This window comes from Phyllobates terribilis, unplaced genomic scaffold (genome assembly GCF_046119375.1).
Source record: "Phyllobates terribilis strain yellow unplaced genomic scaffold, ASM4611937v1 Scaffold_2__4_contigs__length_985480577, whole genome shotgun sequence".
In the NCBI taxonomy this organism is placed as follows: Eukaryota; Metazoa; Chordata; class Amphibia; order Anura; family Dendrobatidae; genus Phyllobates; species Phyllobates terribilis.
In genome coordinates this window covers 289,579,362-289,604,485 of record NW_027362762.1, presented here as the reverse complement: position 1 = coordinate 289,604,485, position 25,124 = coordinate 289,579,362, and the positions used below count along the sequence as shown (strand labels likewise).

At 43.9% G+C, this 25,124-nt stretch overlaps 1 protein-coding gene across 4 annotated transcripts in view; it reads left to right on the top strand.

Annotated features, from left to right (window-relative positions):
- The first annotated feature begins 7,999 nt into the window (after window positions 1-7,999).
- The window catches only part of DZIP1 (DAZ interacting zinc finger protein 1), a 65,252-nt gene continuing 48,127 nt past the window's right edge, over window positions 8,000-25,124 (top strand). For 3 of the 4 annotated variants that reach the window (XM_073664148.1, XM_073664146.1, XM_073664145.1), the window contains exon 1: window positions 8,000-8,149. In XM_073664148.1, the coding sequence (XP_073520249.1) occupies window positions 8,147-8,149 (3 nt within the window). In that variant the 5' untranslated portion in view covers window positions 8,000-8,146. Of the gene's footprint in view, window positions 8,150-8,174; window positions 8,308-25,124 lie in introns of those variants that run through there. The other variant, XM_073664147.1, reaches the window with a different exon arrangement.

The following is a 25,124-nucleotide window of genomic DNA, read 5'->3' as shown; positions in this document are numbered from 1 at the left end:
GGTTGTAGTTCTCCGTGGCAGTGACCCGGTCCGTGCCCAGGGCGGTCAAACCAGTGGCAGTCTAAATGTTGTAATAAGTGTCCGACTACGCCACCCGTGGATTGCGGTCAGTGGGGACCGCCGCTGCGCTGCCGACCGCTGAGGCTGATGTTGGTTGCGCAGCCGAGTATGGGATAACTCCCCACGGGAAGAGTAACTGCCTCAGGGCAGCTAATGTGAGAGATGATGGGAGTGATGGTGTGAGGGTCCCAGTGCTGATGGTGCTGGTGCGACAAGGAATCACAGAGACGTGTGGTGCAGTTCAGGGTCTTTACTGATGGTACAAGGCAGACCCTCCCGGGAGTACTGGCTAGTATAAGGGGCCTGGTCAGTCTGCGAGCAAGCAGGAGGTCCCCTGGCCAGGTGGAGTTGTAGGCCTCCCCGTTAATCTGCACTCTTCCTGGCTACCTTGCTGTCAGCGGTTACAAGTAGCCCACGTCCCTGAGTATACCGTGTGGTGCTCACCCGTATGGCTGGTGACCTGGGGCCTTCTGTTAGCCTCCGCTCCTGGATGGCGGCGCTGGTCCCTTCTCTGTGACTGAGCCTCCGGGCTTCTATGGCCAGAGGACCTGGAATCCCCTGCCGGCTGGTTTCTGCTGCTGGGTGTAGATCAGTCCCCACAGCCTCGGACTCCTGTGTCCGGTTTTAGTGTCCTTGTCCAGGGCGAGCTCTGCTCAGCTCCAGCCCCTGGACTTCTGCTACTGCTCCTACAGAGCTCCTAGTTCTTCCTTTCCCTCTCCAGGCTCTGACTGCTCTAATCCCGCCCCAGACCCAGTTTAAAAGGGCAGATTCCTCCCCTCCCAGGTCTGGGCGGACCGTGTTGCATGCTTAGGGATCCTGACCAGAGAAACCTCCCACTTGCTCTCAGACATAATATCTCTATTACTGCAGCAACCCTGGGGTGTCGCATAAGCTCATGTTCACACTGCAGCCATGTCCTAGTCACACGCAGTGTAGTGTAAGCTCATGTTCACACTGCAGCCCTGTCCTCGTCACACGTACTGTAGTGTAAGCTCATGTTCACATTACAGCCCTGTCCTCGTCAGACGTACTGTAGTGTAAGCTCATGTTCACACTGCAGCCCTGTCCTAGTCACACGCAGTGTAGTGTAAGCTCATGTTCACACTGCAGCCCTGTCCTCGTCACACGCAGTGTAGTGTAAGCTCATGTTCACACTGCAGCCCTGTCCTAGTCACATGCAGTGTAGTGTAAGCTCATGTTCACACTGCAGCCCTGTCCTCGTCACACGCAGTGTAGTGTAAGCTCATGTTCACACTGCAGCCCTGTCCTCGTCACACGCAGTGTAGTGTAAGCTCATGTTCGCACTCCAGCCCTGTCCTAGTCACACGCAGTGTAGTGTAAGCTCATGTTCACACTGCAGCCCTGTCCTCGTCACACGCATCATAGTGTAAGCTCATGTTCACACTGCAGCCCTGTCCTCGTCACACGCAGTGTAGTGTAAGCTCATGTTCACACTGCAGCCCTGTCCTCGTCACACGCAGTGTAGTGTAAGCTCATGTTCACACTGCAGCCCTGTCCTCGTCACACGCAGTGTAGTGTAAGCTCATGTTCACACTGCAGCCCTTTCCTAGTCACACGCAGTGTAGTGTAAGCTCATGTTCACACTGCAGACCTGTCCTAGTCACACGCAGTGTAGTGTAAGCTCATGTTCACACTGCAGCCCTGTCCTCGTCACACGCAGTGTAGTGTAAGCTCATGTTCACACTGCAGCCCTGTCCTCGTCACACGCACAGTGTAGTGTAAGCTCATGTTCACACTGCAGCCCTGTCCTCGTTACACGCAGTGTAGTGTAAGCTCATGTTCACACTGCAGCCCTGTCCTCGTCACACGCAGTGTAGTGTAAGCTCATGTTCACACTGCAGACCTGTCCTAGTCACACGCAGTGTAGTGTAAGCTCATGTTCACACTGCAGCCCTGTCCTCGTCACACGCACAGTGTAGTGTAAGCTCATGTTCACACTGCAGCCCTGTCCTCGTCACACGCAGTGTAGTGTAAGCTCATGTTCACACTGCAGGCCTGTCCTCGTCACACGCAGTGTAGTGTAAGCTCATGTTCACACTGCAGCTCTGTCCTCGTCACACGCAGTGTAGTGTAAGCTCATGTTCACACTGCAGCCCTGTCCTCTTCACACGCAGTGTAGTGTAAGCTGATGTTCACACTGCAGCTCTGTCCTCGTCACACGCAGTGTAGTGTAAGCTCATGTTCACACTGCAGCCCTGTCCTAGTCACACGCAGTGTAGTGTAAGCTCATGTTCACACTGCAGCTCTGTCCTCGTCACACGCAGTGTAGTGTAAGCTCATGTTCACACTGCAGACCTGTCCTCGTCACACGCAGTGTAGTGTAAGCTCATGTTCACACTGCAGCCCTGTCCTAGTCACATGCAGTGTAGTGTAAGCTCATGTTCACACTGCAGCCCTGTCCTCGTCACACGCAGTGTAGTGTAAGCTCATGTTCACACTGCAGCCCTGTCCTCATCACACGCAGTGTAGTGTAAGCTCATGTTCACACTGCAGCCCTGTCCTAGTCACACGCAGTATAGTGTAAGCTCATGTTCACACTGCAGCCCTGTCCTCATCACACGCAGTATAGTGTAAGCTCATGTTCACACTGCAGCCCTGTCCTCGTCACACGCAGTGTAGTGTAAGCTCATGTTCACACTGCAGCCCTGTCCTCGTCACATGCAGTGTAGTGTAAGCTCATATTCACACTGCAGCCCTGTACTAGTCACACGCAGTGTAGTGTAAGCTCATGTTCACACTGCAGCCCTGTCCTCATCACACGCAGTATAGTGTAAGCTCATGTTCACACTGCAACCCTGTCCTCGTCACACGCAGTGTAGTGTAAGCTCATGTTCACACTGCAGCCCTGTCCTCGTCACATGCAGTGTAGTGTAAGCTCATGTTCACACTGCAGCCCTGTCCTAGTCACACGCAGTGTAGTGTAAGCTCATGTTCACACTGCAGCTCTGTCCTCGTCACACGCAGTATAGTGTAAGCTCATGTTCACACTGCAGCCCTGTCCTCGTCATACGCAGTGTAGTGTAAGCTCATGTTCACACTGCAGCCCTGTCCTCGTCACACGCAGTGTAGTGTAAGCTCATGTTCACACTGCAGCCCTGTCCTCGTCACACGCAGTGTAGTGTAAGCTCATATTCACACTGCAGCCCTGTCCTAGTCACACGCAGTGTAGTGTAAGCTCATGTTCACACTGCAGCCCTGTCCTAGTCACACGCAGTGTAGTGTAAGCACATGTTCACACTGCAGCCCTGTCCTCGTCACACGCAGTGTAGTGTAAGCTCATGTTCACACTGCAGCCCTGTCCTCGTCACACGCAGTGTAGTGTAAGCTCATGTTCACACTGCAGCCCTGTCCTCATCACATGCAGTGTAGTGTAAGCTCATGTTCACACTGCAGCCCTGTCCTTGTCACACGCAGTGTAGTGTAAGCTCATGTTCACACTGCAGCCCTGTCCTCGTCACACGCAGTGTAGTGTAAGCTCATGTTCACACTGCAGCCCTGTCCTCGTCACACGCAGTGTAGTGTAAGCTCATATTCACACTGCAGCCCTGTCCTAGTCACACGCAGTGTAGTGTAAGCTCATGTTCACACTGCAGCCCTGTCCTAGTCACACGCAGTGTAGTGTAAGCACATGTTCACACTGCAGCCCTGTCCTCGTCACACGCAGTGTAGTGTAAGCTCATGTTCACACTGCAGCCCTGTCCTCGTCACACGCAGTGTAGTGTAAGCTCATGTTCACACTGCAGCCCTGTCCTCGTCACACGCAGTGTAGTGTAAGCTCATGTTCACACTGCAGCCCTGTCCTCTTCACACGCAGTGTAGTGTAAGCTCATGTTCACACTGCAGCCCTGTCCTCGTCACACGCAGTGTAGTGTAAGCTCATGTTCACACTGCAGCCCTGTCCTCTTCACACGCAGTGTAGTGTAAGCTCATGATCACACTGCAGCCCTGTCCTAGTCACACGCAGTGTAGTGTAAGCACATGTTCACACTGCAGCCCTGTCCTCGTCACACGCAGTGTAGTGTAAGCTCATGTTCACACTGCAGCCCTGTCCTCGTCACACGCAGTGTAGTGTAAGCTCATGTTCACACTGCAGCCCTGTCCTCATCACACGCAGTGTAGTGTAAGCTCATGTTCACACTGCAGCCCTGTCCTTGTCACACGCAGTGTAGTGTAAGCTCATGTTCACACTGCAGCCCTGTCCTCGTCACACGCAGTGTAGTGTAAGCTCATGTTCACACTGCAGCCCTGTCCTCGTCACACGCAGTGTAGTGTAAGCTCATATTCACACTGCAGCCCTGTCCTAGTCACACGCAGTGTAGTGTAAGCTCATGTTCACACTGCAGCCCTGTCCTAGTCACACGCAGTGTAGTGTAAGCACATGTTCACACTGCAGCCCTGTCCTCGTCACACGCAGTGTAGTGTAAGCTCATGTTCACACTGCAGCCCTGTCCTCGTCACACGCAGTGTAGTGTAAGCTCATGTTCACACTGCAGCCCTGTCCTCGTCACACGCAGTGTAGTGTAAGCTCATGTTCACACTGCAGCCCTGTCCTCTTCACACGCAGTGTAGTGTAAGCTCATGTTCACACTGCAGCCCTGTCCTCGTCACACGCAGTGTAGTGTAAGCTCATGTTCACACTCCAGCTCTGTCCTCGTCATACGCAGTGTAGTGTAAGCTCATGTTCACACTGCAGCCCTGTCCTCGTCACACGCATTGTAGTGTAAGCTCATGTTCACACTGCAGCTCTGTCCTCGTCATACGCAGTGTAGTGTAAGCTCATGTTCACACTGCAGCCCTGTACTAGTCACACGCAGTGTAGTGTAAGCTCATGTTCACACTGCAGCCCTGTACTAGTCACATGCAGTGTAGTGTAAGCTCATATTCACACTGCAGCCCTGTCCTCGTCACACGCAGTGTAGTTTAAGCTCATGTTCACACTGCAGCCCTGTCCTCGTCACACGCAGTGTAGTGTAAGCTCATGTTCACACTCCAGCCCTGTCCTCTTCACACGCAGTGTAGTGTAAGCTCATGATCACACTGCAGCCCTGTCCTCGTCACACGCAGTGTAATGTAAGCTCATGATCACACTGCAGTCCTGTCCTCGTCACACGCAGTGTAGTGTAAGCTCATGTTCACACTGCAGCCCTGTCCTCGTCACACGCAGTGTAGTGTAAGCTCATGATCACACTGCAGCCCTGTCCTCGTCACACGCAGTGTAGTGTAAGCTCATGATCACACTGCAGCCCTGCCCTCGTCACACGCAGTGTAGTGTAAGCTCATGTTCACACTGCAGCCCTGTCCTCGTCACACGCAGTGTAGTGTAAGCTCATGTTCACACTGCAGCCCTGTCCTCGTCACACGCAGTGTAGTGTAAGCTCATGTTCACACTGCAGCCCTGTCCTCGTCACACGTACTGTAGTGTAAGCTCATGTTCACATTGCAGACCTGTCCTCGTCACACGCAGTGTAGTGTAAGCTCATGTTCACACTGCAGCCCTGTCCTCGTCACACGCAGTGTAGTGTAAGCTCATGTTCACACTGCAGCCCTGTCCTTGTCACACGCAGTGTAGTGTAAGCTCATGTTCACACTGCAGCCCTGTCCTCGTCACACGCAGTGTAGTGTAAGCTCATGTTCACACTGCAGCCCTGTCCTTGTCACACGCAGTGTAGTGTAAGCTCATGATCACACTGCAGCCCTGTCCTCGTCACACGCAGTGTAGTGTAAGCTCATGTTCACACTGCAGCCCTGTCCTCGTCACACGCAGTGTAGTGTAAGCTCATGTTCACACTGCAGCCCTGTCCTCGTCACACGCAGTGTAGTGTAAGCTCATGTTCACACTGCAGCCCTGTCCTCGTCACACGCAGTGTAGTGTAAGCTCATGTTCACACTGCAGCCCTGTCCTCGTCACACGCAGTGTAGTGTAAGCTTATGTTCACACTGCAGCCCTGTCCTCGTCACACGTACTGTAGTGTAAGCTCATGTTCACACTGCAGCCCTGTACTAGTCACACGCAGTGTAGTGTAAGCTCATGTTCACACTGCAGCCCTGTCCTCATCACATGCAGTGTAGTGTAAGCTCATGTTCACACTGCAGCCCTGTCCTCATCACATGCAGTGTAGTGTAAGCTCATGTTCACACTGCAGCCCTGTCCTCGTCACATGCAGTGTAGTGTAAGCTCATGTTCACACTGCAGCCCTGTCCTTGTCACACGCAGTGTAGTGTAAGCTCATGATCACACTGCAGCCCTGTCCTCGTCACACGTACTGTAGTGTAAGCTCATGTTCACACTGCAGCCCTGTCCTCATCACATGCAGTGTAGTGTAAGCTCATGTTCACACTGCAGCCCTGTCCTCATCACATGCAGTGTAGTGTAAGCTCATGTTCACACTGCAGCCCTGTCCTCGTCACATGCAGTGTAGTGTAAGCTCATGTTCACACTGCAGCCCTGTACTAGTCACACGCAGTGTAGTGTAAGCTCATGTTCACACTGCAGCCCTGTCCTCGTCACACGCAGTGTAGTGTAAGCTCATGTTCACACTGCAGCCCTATCCTCGTCACACGCAGTGTAGTGTAAGCTCATGTTCACACTGCAGCCCTGTCCTCGTCACACGCAGTGTAGTGTAAGCTCATGTTCACACTGCAGCCCTGTCCTCGTCACACGCAGTGTAGTGTAAGCTCATGTTCACACTGCAGCCCTGTCCTCGTCACACGCAGTGTAGTGTAAGCTTATGTTCACACTGCAGCCCTGTCCTTGTCACACGCAGTGTAGTGTAAGCTTATGTTCACACTGCAGCCCTGTCCTCGTCACACGCACAGTGTAGTGTAAGCTCATGTTCACATTGCAGCCCTGTCCTCGTCACACGTACTGTAGTGTAAGCTCATGTTCACACTGCAGCCCTGTACTAGTCACACGCAGTGTAGTGTAAGCTCATGTTCACACTGGAGCCCTGTCCTCATCACATGCAGTGTAGTGTAAGCTCATGTTCACACTGCAGCCCTGTCCTCGTCACATGCAGTGTAGTGTAAGCTCATGTTCACACTGCAGCCCTGTCCTCGTCACACGCAGTGTAGTGTAAGCTCATGATCACACTGCAGCCCTGTCCTCGTCACACGTACTGTAGTGTAAGCTCATGTTCACACTGCAGCCCTGTCCTCATCACATGCAGTGTAGTGTAAGCTCATGTTCACACTGCAGCCCTGTCCTCATCACATGCAGTGTAGTGTAAGCTCATGTTCACACTGCAGCCCTGTACTAGTCACACGCAGTGTAGTGTAAGCTCATGTTCACACTGCAGCCCTGTCCTCATCACATGCAGTGTAGTGTAAGCTCATGTTCACACTGCAGCCCTGTCCTCGTCACAGGAGTGTAGTGTAAGCTCATGTTCACACTGCAGCCGTGTCCTCGTCACACGCAGTGTAGTGTAAGCTCATGTTCACACTGCAGCCCTGTCCTCGTCACACGCAGTGTAGTGTAAGCTCATGTTCACACTGCAGCCCTGTCCTCGTCACACGCAGTGTAGTGTAAGCTCATGTTCACACTGCACAAAGCCTCCTGACTGCTGCTGCAGTTTTCTAGCACCGACCAGTTTATGTAGTGATTTTTACATGGGTTTATTTGGCTGAAATATCCACATAAACCCCGTGTTTGTCCGTTTTCCCTCTGTTATCTGAGGACTGTGTTTCTGCTTTCTTCGTGGCCACTATACGAGCATTTTGCAGCTAGAAACGTCTCAAGGAAACGGACCGTCCTACTAAATGATGCCCGTATGATGCCCCAGGGCGCCCCCTCATTGCTGAGGCCGTGGTGCGGGCCCTCAGCCCTCGGCGGCCGGCTCTGTATGTATCACCACCCCCCCGTTCCCGCACATGTGGCCTCCACCGAGGGATGTGAGGGGGCGGAGCCTGTAACTGCTTCAATCTGTGCAGTACAGGGTGAAGATTATGGGCGGAGCTTCGCTCCGTTACCATGGTAACTGTGCAGACCACCCGGGCTCCTCCAGCCTAATGCCTGCATTGCCTGCAGCTCAGCGAGTCCCCGGATGATGAAGAAGGGGAGGAAAGGGGAATGGTAAGAAGGAGGGGGAGGGGGGATACCGGGGAGCACTGCTCGTACAGGCGGGGTGCGCACACAGGGACCCCTTCAAATGTCAGCTCTTTACCTATCGCCGGAGGGGGCGCAGCGGCCGGGTGTTTAGGATAGCGGAGCTCGTGCTATTGTCCAGTGTGGTGAGTGTGCCCCCCGGCCACCAAATGCCACACTGTGCCCCCTACAGCCGGGGAGTGGAGCAGGGGTGCGGGCATCACAGCTGGAGAGGGAGGAGAAGGAATGTGCAGCCTGTGCAGACGTGTGCCCGGATCATCTCCTCAGTCAGGCCTGCCCTGTGTAACGTGTACAAGGGGATCATATATATATATATATGGGGCATGTGTACAAGGAGATCATATATGTATAAGGGGGATCATATATATATATATGGGGCATGTGTACAGGGAGATCATATATGTATAAGGGGGATCATATATATTTATATGGGGCATGTGTACAGGGAGAGCATGTATATATATATATATATGGGGCATGTGTGCAAGGAGAGCATGTATATATATATATATGGGGCATGTGTACAAGGAGATCATATATGTATAAGGGGGATCATATATATATATATGGGGCATGTGTACAGGGGGATCATATATGTATAAGGGGGATCATATATATATATATGGGGCATGTGTACAGGGAGATCATATATGTATAAGGGGGATCATATATATTTATATGGGGCATGTGTACAGGGAGAGCATGTATATATATATATATATGGGGCATGTGTGCAAGGAGAGCATGTATATATATATATATGGGGCATGTGTACAAGGAGATCATATATGTATAAGGGGGATCATATATATATATATATATATGGGGCATGTGTACAGGGAGAGCATGTATATATATATATATATATATATATATATATGGGGCATGTGTACAGGGAGAGCATGTATATATATATATATATATGGGGCATGTGTACAAGGAGATCATATATGTATAAGGGGGATCATATATATATATATATGGGGCATGTGTACAGGGGGATCATATATGTATAAGGGGGATCATATATATATATATATGGGGCATGTGTACAAGGAGATCATATATGTATAAGGGGGATCATATATATATATATATATATATGGGGCATGTGTACAAGGAGATCATATATGTATAAGGGGGATCATATATATATATATGGGGCATGTGTACAAGGAGATCATATATGTATAAGGGGGATCATATATATATATATGGGGCATGTGTACAGGGAGATCATATATGTATAAGGGGGATCATATATATATATATATATGGGGCATGTGTACAAGGAGATCATATATGTATAAGGGGGATCATATATATATATATATGGGGCATGTGTACAGGGAGATCATATATGTATAAGGGGGATCATATATATATATATGGGGCATGTGTACAAGGAGATCATATATGTATAAGGGGGATCATATATATATATATATGGGGCATGTGTACAAGGAGATCATATATGTATAAGGGGGATCATATATATATATATATGGGGCATGTGTACAGGGAGATCATATATGTATAAGGGGGATCATATATATATATATGGGGCATGTGTACAAGGAGATCATATATGTATAAGGGGGATCATATATATATATATATATGGGGCATGTGTACAGGGAGATCATATATGTATAAGGGGGATCATATATATATATATATATGGGGCATGTGTACAAGGAGATCATATATGTATAAGGGGGATCATATATATATATATATGGGGCATGTATACAGGGAGATCATATATGTATAAGGGAGATCATATATATATATATATATGGGGCATGTGTACAGGGAGATCATATATGTATAAGGGGGATCATATATATATATATATATATATATATATATATATGGGGCATGTGTACAGGGAGATCATATATATATATGGGGCATGTGTACAAGGAGATCATATATGTATAAGGGGGATCATATATATATATATATATATATGGGGCATGTGTACAAGGAGATCATATATGTATAAGGGGGATCATATATATATATGGGGCTTGTGTACAAGGAGATCATATATGTATAAGGGGGATCATATATATATAATATATATATATATATGGGGCATGTGTACAAGGAGATCATATATGTATAAGGGGGATCATATATATATATATGGTGCATGTGTACAGGGAGATCATATATGTATAAGGGGGATCATATATATATATGGGGCATGTGTACAAGGAGATCATATATGTATAAGGGGGATCATATATATATATATATATATATGGGGCATGTGTACAAGGAGATCATATATGTATAAGGGGGATCATATATATATATATATATATATATATATGGGGCATGTGTACAAGGAGATCATATATGTATAAGGGGGATCATATATATATATATATGGTGCATGTGTACAGGGAGATCATATATGTATAAGGGGGATCATATATATATATATGGGGCATGTGTACAAGGAGATCATATATGTATAAGGGGGATCATATATATATATATGGGGCATGTGTACAAGGAGATCATATATGTATAAGGGGGATCATATATATATATATATATATATGGGGCATGTGTACAGGGAGATCATATATTTATAAGGGGGATCATATATATATATATATATATATATATATATATGGGACATGTGTACAGGGAGATCATATATGTATAAGGGGGATCATATATATATATATATATATATATATATGGGGCATGTGTACAGGGAGATCATATATGTATAAGGGGGATCATATATATATATGGGCACGTGTACAGGGAGATCATATATGTATAAGGGGGATCATATATATATATATATGGGGCATGTGTACAGGGAGATCATATATGTGTAAGGGGGATCATATATATATATGGGGCATGTGTACAGGGAGATCATATATGTATAAGGGGGATTATATATATATGGGGCATGTGTACAGGGAGATCATATATGTATAAGGGGGATCATATATATATGGGGCATGTGTACAGGGAGATCATATATGTATAAGGGGGATCATATATATATGGGGCATGTGTACAGGGAGAGCATATATGTATAAGGGGGATCATATATATATATATATATGCGGCATGTGTACAGGGAGATCATATATGCATAAGGGGGATCATATATATATGGGGCATGTGTACAGGGGATCATATATATATATATATGGGGCATGTGTACAGGGAGATCATATATGTATAAGGGGGATCATATATATATATATGGGGCATGTGTACAGGGGGATCATATATGTATTAGGGGGATCATATATATATATATGGGGCATGTGTACAGGGAGATCATATATGTATAAGGGGGATTATATATATATATATGGGGCATGTGTACAGGGAGATCATATATGTATAAGGGGGATCATATATATATATATATGGGGCATGTGTACAGGGAGATCATATATGTATAAGGGGGATCATATATATATATATGGGCACGTGTACAGGGAGATCATATATGTATAAGGGGGATCATATATATATATATGGTGCATGTGTACAGGGAGATCATATATGTATAAGGGGGATCATATATATGTATATGGGCACGTGTACAGGGAGATCATATATGTATAAGGGGGATCATATATATATATATGGGCACGTGTACAGGGAGATCATATATGTATAAGGGGGATCATATATATATGGGGCATGTGTACAGGGAGATCATATATGTATAAGGGGGATCATATATATATATATGGGGCATGTGTACAGGGGGATCATATATGTATAAGGGGGATCATATATATATATATATATGGGGCATGTGTACAGGGAGATCATATATGTATAAGGGGGATCATATATATATATATGGGGCATGTGTACAGGGAGATCATATATGTATAAGGGGGATCATATATATATGTGTGGCATGTGTACAGGGAGATCATATATGTATAAGGGGGATCATATATATATATGTGGCATGTGTACAGGGGGATCATATATGTATAAGGGGGATCATATATATATATATATATATATATATATATGGGGCATGTGTACAGGGAGATCATATATGTATAAGGGGATCATATATATATATATGGGGCATGTGTACAGGGAGATCATATATGTATAAGGGGGATCATATATATATATATATGGGCACGTGTACAGGGAGATCATATATGTATAAGGGGGATCATATATATATGGGGCATGTGTACGGGGAGATCATATATGTATAAGGGGGATCATATATATGGGGCATGTGTACAGGGAGAGCATGTGTATATATATATATGGGGCATGTGTACAGGGAGATCATATATGTATAAGGGGGATCATATATATATATATGGGGCATGTGTACAGGGAGATCATATATGTATAAGGGGGATCATATATATACATATGGGGCATGTGTACAGGGAGATCATATATGTATAAGGGGGATCATATATATATGGGGAATGTGTACAGGGAGATCATATATGTATAAGGGGGATCATATATATATGGGGCATGTGTACAGGGAGATCATATATGTATAAGGGGGATCATATATATATGGGGCATGTGTACAGGGAGAGCATGTATATATATATATATATGGGGCATGTGTACTGGGAGATCATATATGTATAAGGGGGATCATATATATATGGGGCATGTGTACAGGGAGAGCATGTATATATATATATATATGGGGCATGTGTACAGGGAGATCATATATGTATAAGGGGGATTATATATATATGGGGCATGTGTACAGGGAGATCATATATGTATAAGGGGGATCATATATATATGGGGCATGTGTACAGGGAGATCATATATGTATAAGGGGGATCATATATATATATATGGGGCATGTATACAGGGAGATCATATATGTATAAGGGGGATCATATATATATATATATATGGGGCATGTGTACAGGGAGATCATATATATGGGGCATGTGTACAGGGAGATCATATATGTATAAGGGGGATCATATATACAGTTCAGACTAAAAGTTTGGACACACCTCATTTAAAGATTTTTCTGTATTTTCATGACTTTGAAAATTGTACATTCACACTGAAGGCATCAATACTATGAATTAACACATGTGGAATTATATACTTAACAAAAAAGTGTGAAACAACTGAAAATATGTCTTATATTCTAGGTTCTTCAAAGTAGCCACCTTTTGCTTTGATGACTGCTTTGCACACTCTTGGCATTCTCTTGATGAGCTTCAAGAGGTAGTCACCGGAAATGGTTTTCACTTCACAGGTGTGCCCTGTCAGGTTTAATAAGTGGGATTTCTTGCCTTATAAATGGGGTTGGGAACATCAGTTGTGTTGTGCAGAAGTCTGGTGGATACACAGCTGATAGTCCTACTGAATAGACTGTTAGAATTTGTATTATGGCAAGAAAAAAGCAGCTAAGTAAAGAAAAACGAGTGGCCATCATTACTTTAAGAAATGAAGGTCAGTCAGTCCGAAAAATTGGGCAAACTTTGAAAGTGTCCCCAAGTGCAGTTGCAAAAACTATCAAGCGCTACAAAGAAACTGGCTCACATGAGGACCGCCCCAGGAAAGGAAGACCAAGAAGCACCTCTGCTTCTGAGGATAACTTTAGCCGACTCACCAGCCTCAGAAATCACAGGATAACAGCAGCTCAGATTAGAGACCAGGTCAATGCCACACAGAGTTCTAGCAGCAGACACATCTCTACAACAACTGTTAAGAGGAGACTTTGTGCAGTAGGCCTTCATGGTAAAATAGCTGCTAGGAAACCACTGCTAAGGACAGGCAACAAGCAGAAGAGACTTGTTTGGGCTAAAGAACACAAGGAATGGACATTATACCAGTGGAAATCTGTGCTTTGGTCTGATGAGTCCAAATTTGAGATCTTTGGTTCCAACCACCGTGTCTTTGTGCGGCGCAGAAAAGGTGAACGGACGGACTCTACATGCCTGGTTCCCACCGTGAAGCATGGAGGAGGAGGTGTGATGGTGTGGGGGTGCTTTGCTAGTGACACTGTTGGGGGATTTATTCAAAATTGAAGTCCTACTGAACCAGCATGGCTACCACAGCATATTGCAGCGGCATGCTATTGCATCCGCTTTGCGTTTAGTTTGACCATCATTTATTTTTCAACAGGACAATGACCCCAAACACACCTCCAGGCTGTGTAAGGGCTGTTTTACCAAGAAGGAGAGTGATGGGATGCTTCGCCAGATGACCTGGCCTCCACAGTCACCAGACCTGAACCCAATCGAGATGGTTTGGGGTGAGCTGGACCGCAGAGTGAAGGCAAAAGGGGCAACAAGTGCTAAGCATCTCTGGGAACTCCTTCAAGATTGTTGGAAGACCATTTCCGGTGACTACCTTTTGAAGCTCATCAAGAGAATGCCAAGAGTGTGCAAAGCAGTCATCAAAGCAAAAGGTGGCTACTTTGAAGAACCTAGAATATGAGACATATTTTCAGTTGTTTCACACTTTTTTGTTAAGTATATAATTCCACATGTGTTAATTCATAGTTTTGATGCCTGCAGTGTGAATGTACAATTTTTATAGTCATGAAAATACAGAAAAATCTTTAAATGAGAAGGTGTGTCCAAACTTTTGGTCTGTACTGTATATGCTCTCCCTGTACAAATGCCCCATATATATATATATATATATATATATACACAGTATATATATATATATATATATATATATATATATATGATCCCCCCTTATACATATATGATCTCCCTGTACACCTGCCCCATATATGATCCCCCTTATACATATATGATCTCCCTGTACACATGCCCCATATATATATATATATTTATATACTCATATATACATGCTCTCCCTGTACACATGCCCCATATATATATATATACATGCTCTCCCTGTACACATGCCCCATATATATATATATGATCCCCCTTATACATATATGATCTCCCTGTACACATGCCCCATATATATATGATCCCCCTTATACATATATGATCTCCCTGTACACATGCCCCATATATATGATCCCCCTTATACATATATGATCTCCCTGTACACATGCCCCATATATATATATATATATATATATATATATATATATACAGTACAGACCAAAAGTTTGGACACACCTCATTTAAAGATTTTTCTGAATTTTCATGACTATGAAAATTGTACATTCACACTGAAGGGATCAAAACTATGAATTAACACATGTGGAATTATATACTTAACAAAAAAGTGTGAAACAACTGAAAATATGTCTTATATTCTAGGTTCTTCAAAGTAGCCACCTTTTGCTTTGATGACTGCTTTGCATACTCTTGGCATTCTCTTGATGAACTTTAAGAGGTAGTCACCAGAAATGGTTTTCACTTCACAGGTGTGCCCTGTCAGGTTTAATAAGTGGGATTTCTTGCCTTATAAATGGGGTTGGGACCATCAGTTGTGTTGTGCAGAAGTCAGGTGGATACACAGCTGATAGTCCTACTGAATAGATAGACTTGTTAGAATTTGTATTATGGCAAGAAAAAAGCAACTAAGTATAGAAAAACGAGTGGCCATCATTACTTTAAGAAATGAAGGTCCGTCAGTCCGAAAAATTGGGAAAACTTTGAAAGTGTCCCCAAGTGCAGTTGTAAAAACCATCAAGCGCTACAAAGAAACTGGCTCACATGAGGACTGCCCCAGGAAAGGAAGACCAAGAGTCACCTCTGCTTCTGAGGATAAGTTTATCCGAGTCACCAGCCTCAGAAATCGCAGGTTAACAGCAGCTCAGATTAGAGACCAGGTCAATGCCACACAGAGTTCTAGCAGCAGACACATCTCTACAACAACTGTTAAGAGGAGACTTTGTGCAGCAGGTTTTCATGGTAAAATAGCTGCTAGGAAACCACTGCTAAGGACAGGCAACAAGCAGAAGAGACTTGTTTGGGCTAAGGAACACAAGGAATGGACATTAGACCAGTGGAAATCTGTGCTTTGGTCTGATGAGTCCAAATTTGAGATCTTTGGTTCCAACCACCGTGTCTTTGTGCGACGCAGAAAAGGTGAACGGATGGACTCTACATGCCTGGTTCCCACCGTGAAGCATGGAGGAGTAGGTGTGATGGTGTGGGGGTGCTTTGCTGGTGACACTGTTGGGGATTTATTCAAAATTGAAGGCATACTGAACCAGCATGGCTACCACAGCATCTTGCAGCGGCATGCTATTCCATCTGGTTTGAGTTTAGTTGGACCATCATTTATTTTTCAACAGGACAATGACCCCAAACACACCTCCAGGCTGTGTAAGGGCTATTTGACCAAGAAGGAGAGTGATGGGGTGCTACGCCAGATGACCTGGCCTCCACAGTCACCAGACCTGAACTCAATCGAGATGGTTTGGGGTGAGCTGGACCGCAGAGTGAAGGCAAAAGGGCCAACAAGTGCTAAGCATCTCTGGGAACTCCTTCAAGATTGTTGGAAGACCATTTCTGGTGACTACCTCTTGAAGCTCATCAAGAGAATGCCAAGAGTGTGCAAAGCAGTCACCAAAGCAAAAGGTGGCTACTTTGAAGAACCTAGAATATAAGACATATTTTCAGTTGTTTCACACTTTTTTGTTAAGTATATAATTCCACATGTGTTAATTCATAGTTTTGATGCCTTCAGTGTGAATGTACAATTTTCATAGTCATGAAAATACAGAAAAATCTTTAAATGAGAAGGTGTGTCCAAACTTTTGGTCTGTACTGTGTATATATATATATATATATATATATATATATATATATATATATATATATACATATACATACATGCTCTCCCTGTACACATGCCCCATATATATATATGATCCCCCTTATACATACATGATCTCCCTGTACACATGCCCCATATGTACAGTATGTATAAGGGGGATCATTTATACATGCGGCATATGTACTGGGAGATCATATATATATATACATATATATGGGGCATGTATACTGGGAGATCATGTATGTATAAGAGGGGGTCAAGACTGACCCCCCCACGGGCAGGGTCCTCGCTCCTCCTGTACCAGTCGCCGTTGTGTTTTTGTTCAAGATTATTGTAATTGTTTGTGCTATGTATATTCCTTTTTCACATGTAAAGCGCCATGGATTAAATGGCGCTATAATAATAAATAATAATAATATAGGGAGATCATATATGTATAAGGGGGATCATATATACTGGGGGTCATATATATATATGGGGGATGTGTACAAGGAAATATATGTATAGTGGGGATCATATATCCAGAGGGGGTTATATACAAATATGGGGGATGTATACAGGGAGATATTATATATTAGTGGGATTATATACGGGGGGCATATATACAGAGAGGAGTGATAATAAATATAAGAGGTGGTTTCATACATCCAGGGTGGACACATATATACAGGGAGATACTATATAAGGGGGTCATATATATAGGGAGATAATATATAAGGGGGTCATATATACAGAGAGATAATATGTAAGGGGGTCATATATATAGGGAGATAATATGTAAAGGGGTCATATATACAGGGAGATAATAATATATAAGGGGGTCATATATACAGGGAGATAATATATAAGGGGGTCATATATACAGAGAGATAATATGTAAGGGGGTCATATATATAGGGAGATAATATGTAAAGGGGTCATATATACAGGGAGATAATATATAAGGGGGTCATATATACAGGGAGATAATATGTAAGGGGGTTATATATACAGGGAGATAATATATAAGGGGGTCATATATACAGGGAGATAATATATAAGGGGGTCATATATACAGGGAGATAATATATAAGGGGGTCATATATACAGGGAGATAATATATAAGGGGGTCATATATACAGGGAGATAATATATAAGGGGGTCATATATACAGGGAGATAATATATAAGGGGGTCATATATACAGGGAGATAATATATAAGGGGGTCATATATACAGGGAGATAATATGTAAGGGGGTCATATATACAGGGAGATAATATGTAAGGGGGTCATATATACAGGGAGATAATATATAAGGGGGTCATATATACAGGGAGATAATATGTAAGGGGGTCATATATACAGGGAGATAATATATAAGGGGGTCATATATACAGGGAGATAATATGTAAGGGGTCATATATACAGGGAGATAATATGTAAGGGGGTCATATATACAGGGAGATAATATATAAGGGGGTCATATATACAGGGAGATAATATGTAAGGGGTCATATATACAGGGAGATAATATGTAAGGGGGTCATATATACAGGGAGATAATATATAAGGGGGTCATATATACAGGGAGATAATATGTAAGGGGGTCATATATTTTTGGGAGATAATTTATAAGGGGGTCATATATACAGGGAGTCATATGCAGTTGTGGCCAAAAGTTTTGACACTGACACATTTTAGTTTTCACAAAGTTTGCGGCTTCAGTGTTTTTAGATGTTTGGGTCAGATGTTTCTATGATTACTGGAGTACAATTGGTAGCATTTTATATGTTTTTACACATTTATTGACAAGTACACAAAGTTTATGTAAAGACTAAATACTCAGCTTTGACCCTTCTTTTTCAACCCTTCGCCCTGAACTCCTGGATGTCAGCTTCTGGGCCAAATCCTGACTGATGGCAGCACATTCTTGTGTAATCAGTGCTTGGACTCTATCACAATTTTTGTGTGCTTCTTTGAAGATCCACTTTTTTGAGAATTGACCACACGTTCTCAATGGGATTGAGATCTGTGGAGTTTCCTGGCCATGGACCCCAAAATTCAGTGCTTTGTTCAATGAGCCACTTAGTGATCACTTTTGCCTTGTGGCATGGTCTGCATTAGGCTGGAAATATTGTTCATCACCAAATTGCCCCTGCATCGTTGTGACTAGCTGCTCTTGGAGGATGTTTAGATACCATTTTATATTCATGGCAGTGTTCCAAGGTAAATTACACTGAGAACCTGTGGGAGATCCACAAAAAGCTTATGGTCAAAGCATGGAGTCTTTGTATAAACTTGATGTATTTGTCAATAAAACTGTAAAAACCTATACTTGTACTTCAGAAACCATAGAATCGTCTGACCAAAAGATCTAAAAACACTGAAGCAGCAAACTGAGGAAACCAAAATTTGTGTCATTCTCAAAACTTTTGGCTGCTAATGTATACAGGGGGATTATAGACAGGCCGTCATATACAGGGGACATCATATATAGAATTCTTGTGTGGGATTACATGAAGAGACAGAAGGATTTGCACAAGCCTACATCCACCATCCATAGAAGATCTGTGGTTAGTTCTCCAAGATGCTTGGAACAACCTCCCTGACGAGTCTACCTAAAAGATATGATGTTTTGAAAGCAGAGGGTCCTGACACCAAATATTGATTTGATTTAGATTTCTATTTTGTTCATTCACTTTGCATTTTGTTAGTTGATAAAAATAAACTAAGGCTATGTTCACAAATTGTGTTTTTGCTGTATTTTTTTCTGCAGGCAAAAACTGCTCTCTTGGCAGTAAAGAAGTTGCTTACAAAAAGCAGGTTTTGCTGCTTTTTTCAGGATCCCAAAATTCAGTTTTGCTTCCACCACAGAAGCATGAACACCGGTCACCAATGCAAGACATGTGAAACCATAAAACCATTTTTGGAAAAAAGGGCAATTTGATCAAATTATTTAGTGGAAAAAGATTTTTCTGTGTGAAAAAATAGTCCCTATTCTGAGCAAAAAAGTTCATATGAGTTCTTGAAAAATACACAATTGCTAATGTAACAGCGGGGGGAGGTGAATTGGTCAAGAATAGTTTACAATGATATTGGCAGTTCATTGAGTTTATCAGGTATTGTTGAATTTCACACCTTGGTCAGCCAATGTTTTTGCACACATCACTAACTTAATTAAACTGTACTAATCCTAACTGCCATTCTCATGTGAGGAGACCAAGACATTATGGTTTAAACTTGGGAAAATCACAAAAATAATTGTGTTTCACATAGTGCTGAACCTGTTTTTTTCACTTACCATTGCTTTCTATGGGTGAAAAAATGCTGAAAGAAGTGACATGCTGCCGTTTTAAAAAACACAGCAGTTTTAAAATACATTCAGGTAAAAAAACTAACGTGTGTGCATGAGATTTCTGAAATCTCATAGTTTTTGCTGGTATTGTAAAACGCAGCTTTTAATTTGCAAAAGTTTGCATGAAAACCGCAGCAAAAACGCAACATGTGAACCTAGCCTAATTCTTCTATTTTTGACAGCATGCTTACTTTTAGCATTTTTCCACACCTGCCTAATATTTTTGCACAGTACTTTAAAGTGGTACTCTGGGGAGATAAAAAAAAATTGTACTGTTCCTGCCCTCGTACTATAAAGATGAGATGTCCAGTGCAGTTTTATGATCTTTATAACCCTTGTAATTCGGTGTGACAGAATCTGCTCCTCACTGCTCCCCCCTTCTGTCTGGGTCATTACATCGTACACCAAGTGCCTCTCCCCCTATAGGAAACAGTCGAGGGGACATGGCTACTCCCTTGTGCTCTGCAGAGAAACAGCTGTTAGACTGGCTGATAACAGCGGGGAGCTGCACACTGCTGTAATGTCGCAGATTGGAGGGGTGAGCAGTGCAGTGAGGAGCTGCTGCTGTCAGACCAGCCCCCTGATAATGTCTCCTTGTGTGGAGTCTGATGTGAGGGGATGTGCTCTGCTCCCTGCTAGTAGCAGCCCCCTGACAATGTCTCCTTCACAGCAGGGCTGTGGAGTCGGTAAGCCAAACCTGCGACTCCGACTCCTCAATTTCCCTTACACCGACTCCCACTCCACGACTCCGACTCCCACATATATTGCTTATATTTAAGTGAAAAATTTATTGTAATACAATGTGAACATCAGACATTTAATAATTTTTATGATATAATAATCAAGATATTTAGATAGAATATAATGATGGATAGCTGGAGGGATAGATGAATAGATAGATAGATAGAGGGATGGATAGATAGAGGGATGGATGGAGGGATAGATGGAGGGATAGAGTGTGATAGACAGATGACAGCTACAGACAGCAAATAGTACATTGCACATATCGCACATATAGTTCACACACATTGTACAGAGAGCACATAATAATCACCTACAATATTAGCATTAGTTACCTTCCTGTGACAGAGATGAGCAGTAGTACTTTCACTTTCTCCAGTTCGGGGCCCAGGAATGGGATCCTGTGCAGGGCAGGCACCCCTCCCCCTCCTCTCTCTGGTGAAGACGGCAGAAGACAGGACAGAGGAGGGGAGATTGCCCCCTGCAGTCTGGAGCCAGTGCAGGACGGGAGCACTGCAGCATACAAGTGAGTTTTGATAGGTGCGTGCCCCTGCCCCTCGTTGGCTACGGCCATGATTCACACACAGCGTTTTTGCGGATCCGTTTTTTGCCGTGACTCTGGGCATCCCAGCAAAGTCAATGGGTTTCAAGATATGACATTCAGGCACATCGTTTTGTGAGGATCCTTTTTTGCGCTCAAAAACGGATCCTCACAAAGAATGAGCATGTCAGTTTATGCGGCGTTTTTATAATCTGCTTTTGCTATTGAAAACATCTATGAGCTCAAAAACCTTTCAGGTGATGCGGTTTTTTAAAAAGCTGATCTGCTTTTGCAGCTGAAAACGTATCCTCAAAAAACGCAGCAAAAACGCTGTGTGTGAATGTAGCCTTAGATCAGGAATAGAACAGCCATTTATAGGACATTTCGTAACTTTCCCAAATTCGTATGAAAAAATATTCCTCACAAACTGCATTGAACTACTGCACCCAATTTACTATATATTTTAGGAGTCGGAGTAGGTCCATTTTATACCGACTCCACCAAAATGAGCACCGACTCCACGACTCCGACTCCACAGCCCTGCTTCACATGGCTACTAGCAGGGAGCAGGTTGCGAGATCATTTCTTCAACTTACTTAACTTTTCACAATAAGGCTGTGTGCCCACGATGCGTTTTTTAAGCGTTTCCGCAGTGGCAAAAACGCTTAAAAAACGCATGGTAGAAGGCCTGCCATGTCCCCCAATGATAATCCTCATGTGCTGTGCACATGCTGCGGAAATTTCCGCTGCGGATTATCATTGCGGAAAAAAACAGCACTACCAATTAGTTTACGGAAGTGCTGCGTTTTCGCCGCCATTGACTTGCATTAGAACGTGCCAATTCCGCAAGACTGCATCTGTACTTGCATAATTGGCGCTTTCTAATGTGCGGATGGTACCAGGGTGTGGAGGACAGGAGAGCTGTAAAAAAAGAATAAAATAAAAAATAAATATATACTTACCTTCTGGCGGCCCGCAGTGTTCTCCTCCTTGCTTCCCGGCACTTCGCGATGGAATGAAGGACCTGCGCTGACGTCAGAGTCTTGTGACGGGTCACGCGACGCTGACGGCAGGTCCTTCAATCCACCGCTGCCGGCAGCCAGGACAGCGCAGGCCATCGGAGGGTAAGTATACATTTATTTTTTATTTTTTGACATTCTCTCGGTCACACTATATAAATCCATGCCGGTTGCATGGCTTTATATAGTGTGACCAACTTGTCAAGCACTTTCCAAGTGATGCTAAAATCGCTTGGAAAGCGCTTGATAACCCGCATGCGGAAATGCATGTGAAAAACGCTTCACTTCCGCTTGTCCCTGGCAGGAAAACGCATGTAAAATCCGCATGTACAATCCGCATGCGGTTTTTTTTGGCCAGGTAGATGCAGAAACGCTCAGGAAAAAATCTGAGCATTTCTGCATCGTGGGCACATAGCCTAACAGTAATTTTCACCAGGGGTGCCCAAACTTTTGCATGCCACTGTATTCCTGAGCCCATGCAGTGATTTGCACGACCGAATCATGACTTTTTTTTAATGCAATGGTACCCGAGGGCTCGTAGATTACAAGTATCCAATATTGACTGTCGGTCTTGTCCCTTGTGCACATGGATTTCTCCACAATCTCTGAATCTTTTGATGATATTATGTACTGTAGTTGGTGGGATATTCAAAGTCTTGTAAATTTATGTGGAGGAACATTTTTCTGAAATTGTTTCACAATTTTTAGATGTATTTGTTCACAGATTGTTGAACCTTTGACCATCTTTGCTTCTGAGAGACTCTGCCTCTCTAACATGTGACTTTGAAAATTGACCCTCTTCAGCTTTTACATTAGTACCTCTTACTTTTCCAGCCATTTCTGAATCCTGTCCCAACTTTGTTGATATGTGTTACTATCATCAATTCCTAAATTAGTTAATTTGTTTTCAAATATAAGGCTGTGTGCCCACTATGCATTTTTTAAGCGTTTCCGCAGCGGCAATTCCGCTGCAGAAACGCTTAAAAAACGCTTGGTAGAAGGCCTGCCATGTTCCCCAATGATAATCCGCATGTGCTGTGCACAAATTTCCGCTGCGGATTATCATTGCGGAAAAATCCGCAGCACTACCAATTATTTTGCGTAATCACGGCGTTTTTGCCGCCATTGGCTTGCATTGAATCGCATAATATCCACATCACATCTCCTCCAGACCCGGGTACCATAGTACCTGTAAAAAAAAAGAATAAAATAAAAAATATACATTATACTTACCTTCTGATGGCCCGCGATCTTCATAGCGATCCGTCCGGTGTCCCCGGCAGCTCGCGATGGTCTAAAAGGACCTGCCATGACGTCATTTAGTCATGTGACTGGTCACTCGACTGCTGACGTCGGCGGTCGCGTGACTCATCACATGACTAAATGACGTCATGGAAGGTCCTTTTAGACCACCGCGAGACATCAGGGACACTGATCGGATAAGGAGACCGGGGGCCATCAGATGGTAAGTATAATATTTATTTCTTAACGTTTTTTTGCGGTCACGCTATATAAAATCCATGCCGTTTGCATGGATTTATATAGTGTGACCAAGTTGACAAGCACTTTCCAAGTGATGCTAAAATCGCTTGGAAAGCGCTTGACAACCAGCATGTGGAAATGCATGTGAAGAACGCTTCACATCCGCATGTCCCTGGCAGGAAAAACGCATGTACAATCCGCATGTACAATCCGCATGTACAATCCGCATGTACAATCCGCATGTACAATCCGCATGTACAATCCGCATGTGTTTTTTCTGCCAGGGAGATGCAGAAACGCTCAGGAAAAATCCGGAGCATTTCTGCATCGTGGGCACATAGCCTTATGGAAAAATGTCTTAAGTTTCTGATGTGTGTTCTATTTTCTGTTGTGAATACATTATGGCTATAGATTTCCAAACCAAAATATTTTTGGAATTGGAGATGTAGATGGAAGGGTCATGTATTACAGGAGATCATATATAATGGGTGGTCATATACACAAAGGGGAATATATAATTGAATCATATGCAAGGTAGTTCATATCTAAGGGAGATACGTAATATATAAGAAATTGTAATACACTGCGTGCACAATTACTATATTTAAGAAAGTAAAAGTGAGGTTTCTTAGGAGAATATCTGTGTGTGCAGAATTAGTGGCCAATTATTAGTGTGCAGAATTATTATGCAGCTAAATGGAAAAAGGAGATTTTTTTTGTTTATTTTCATCTGTTAAAGTGAGAACAATAACGGAACAACTCAAAAGCCCCCATTCATCAAGACTGGTGATTTTCTTGGCGGGCTTGATAAGGAGGCTTGATGGAGCAGACGCTCCTGATTCATTAGGTGCCATACACCTCTTAATGAATGAGGCGCATAGTGTCGTGCTCCTCTGTTGCCATAAATCTTACTCCAGTCCCTGCTGGAGTAAGAGTTGTGGTGTAGGAAACACCGCCACTCATCATCAACTTGACGAGTGGTGGTCGTCACGCTCTCTTCCCGTCCCAGCAGCACCCACTTTGTCATAGCTGAGCAAAAATGCCAAAAGTTGTTGTTTTTATATACAACCTCTCATTGCGCA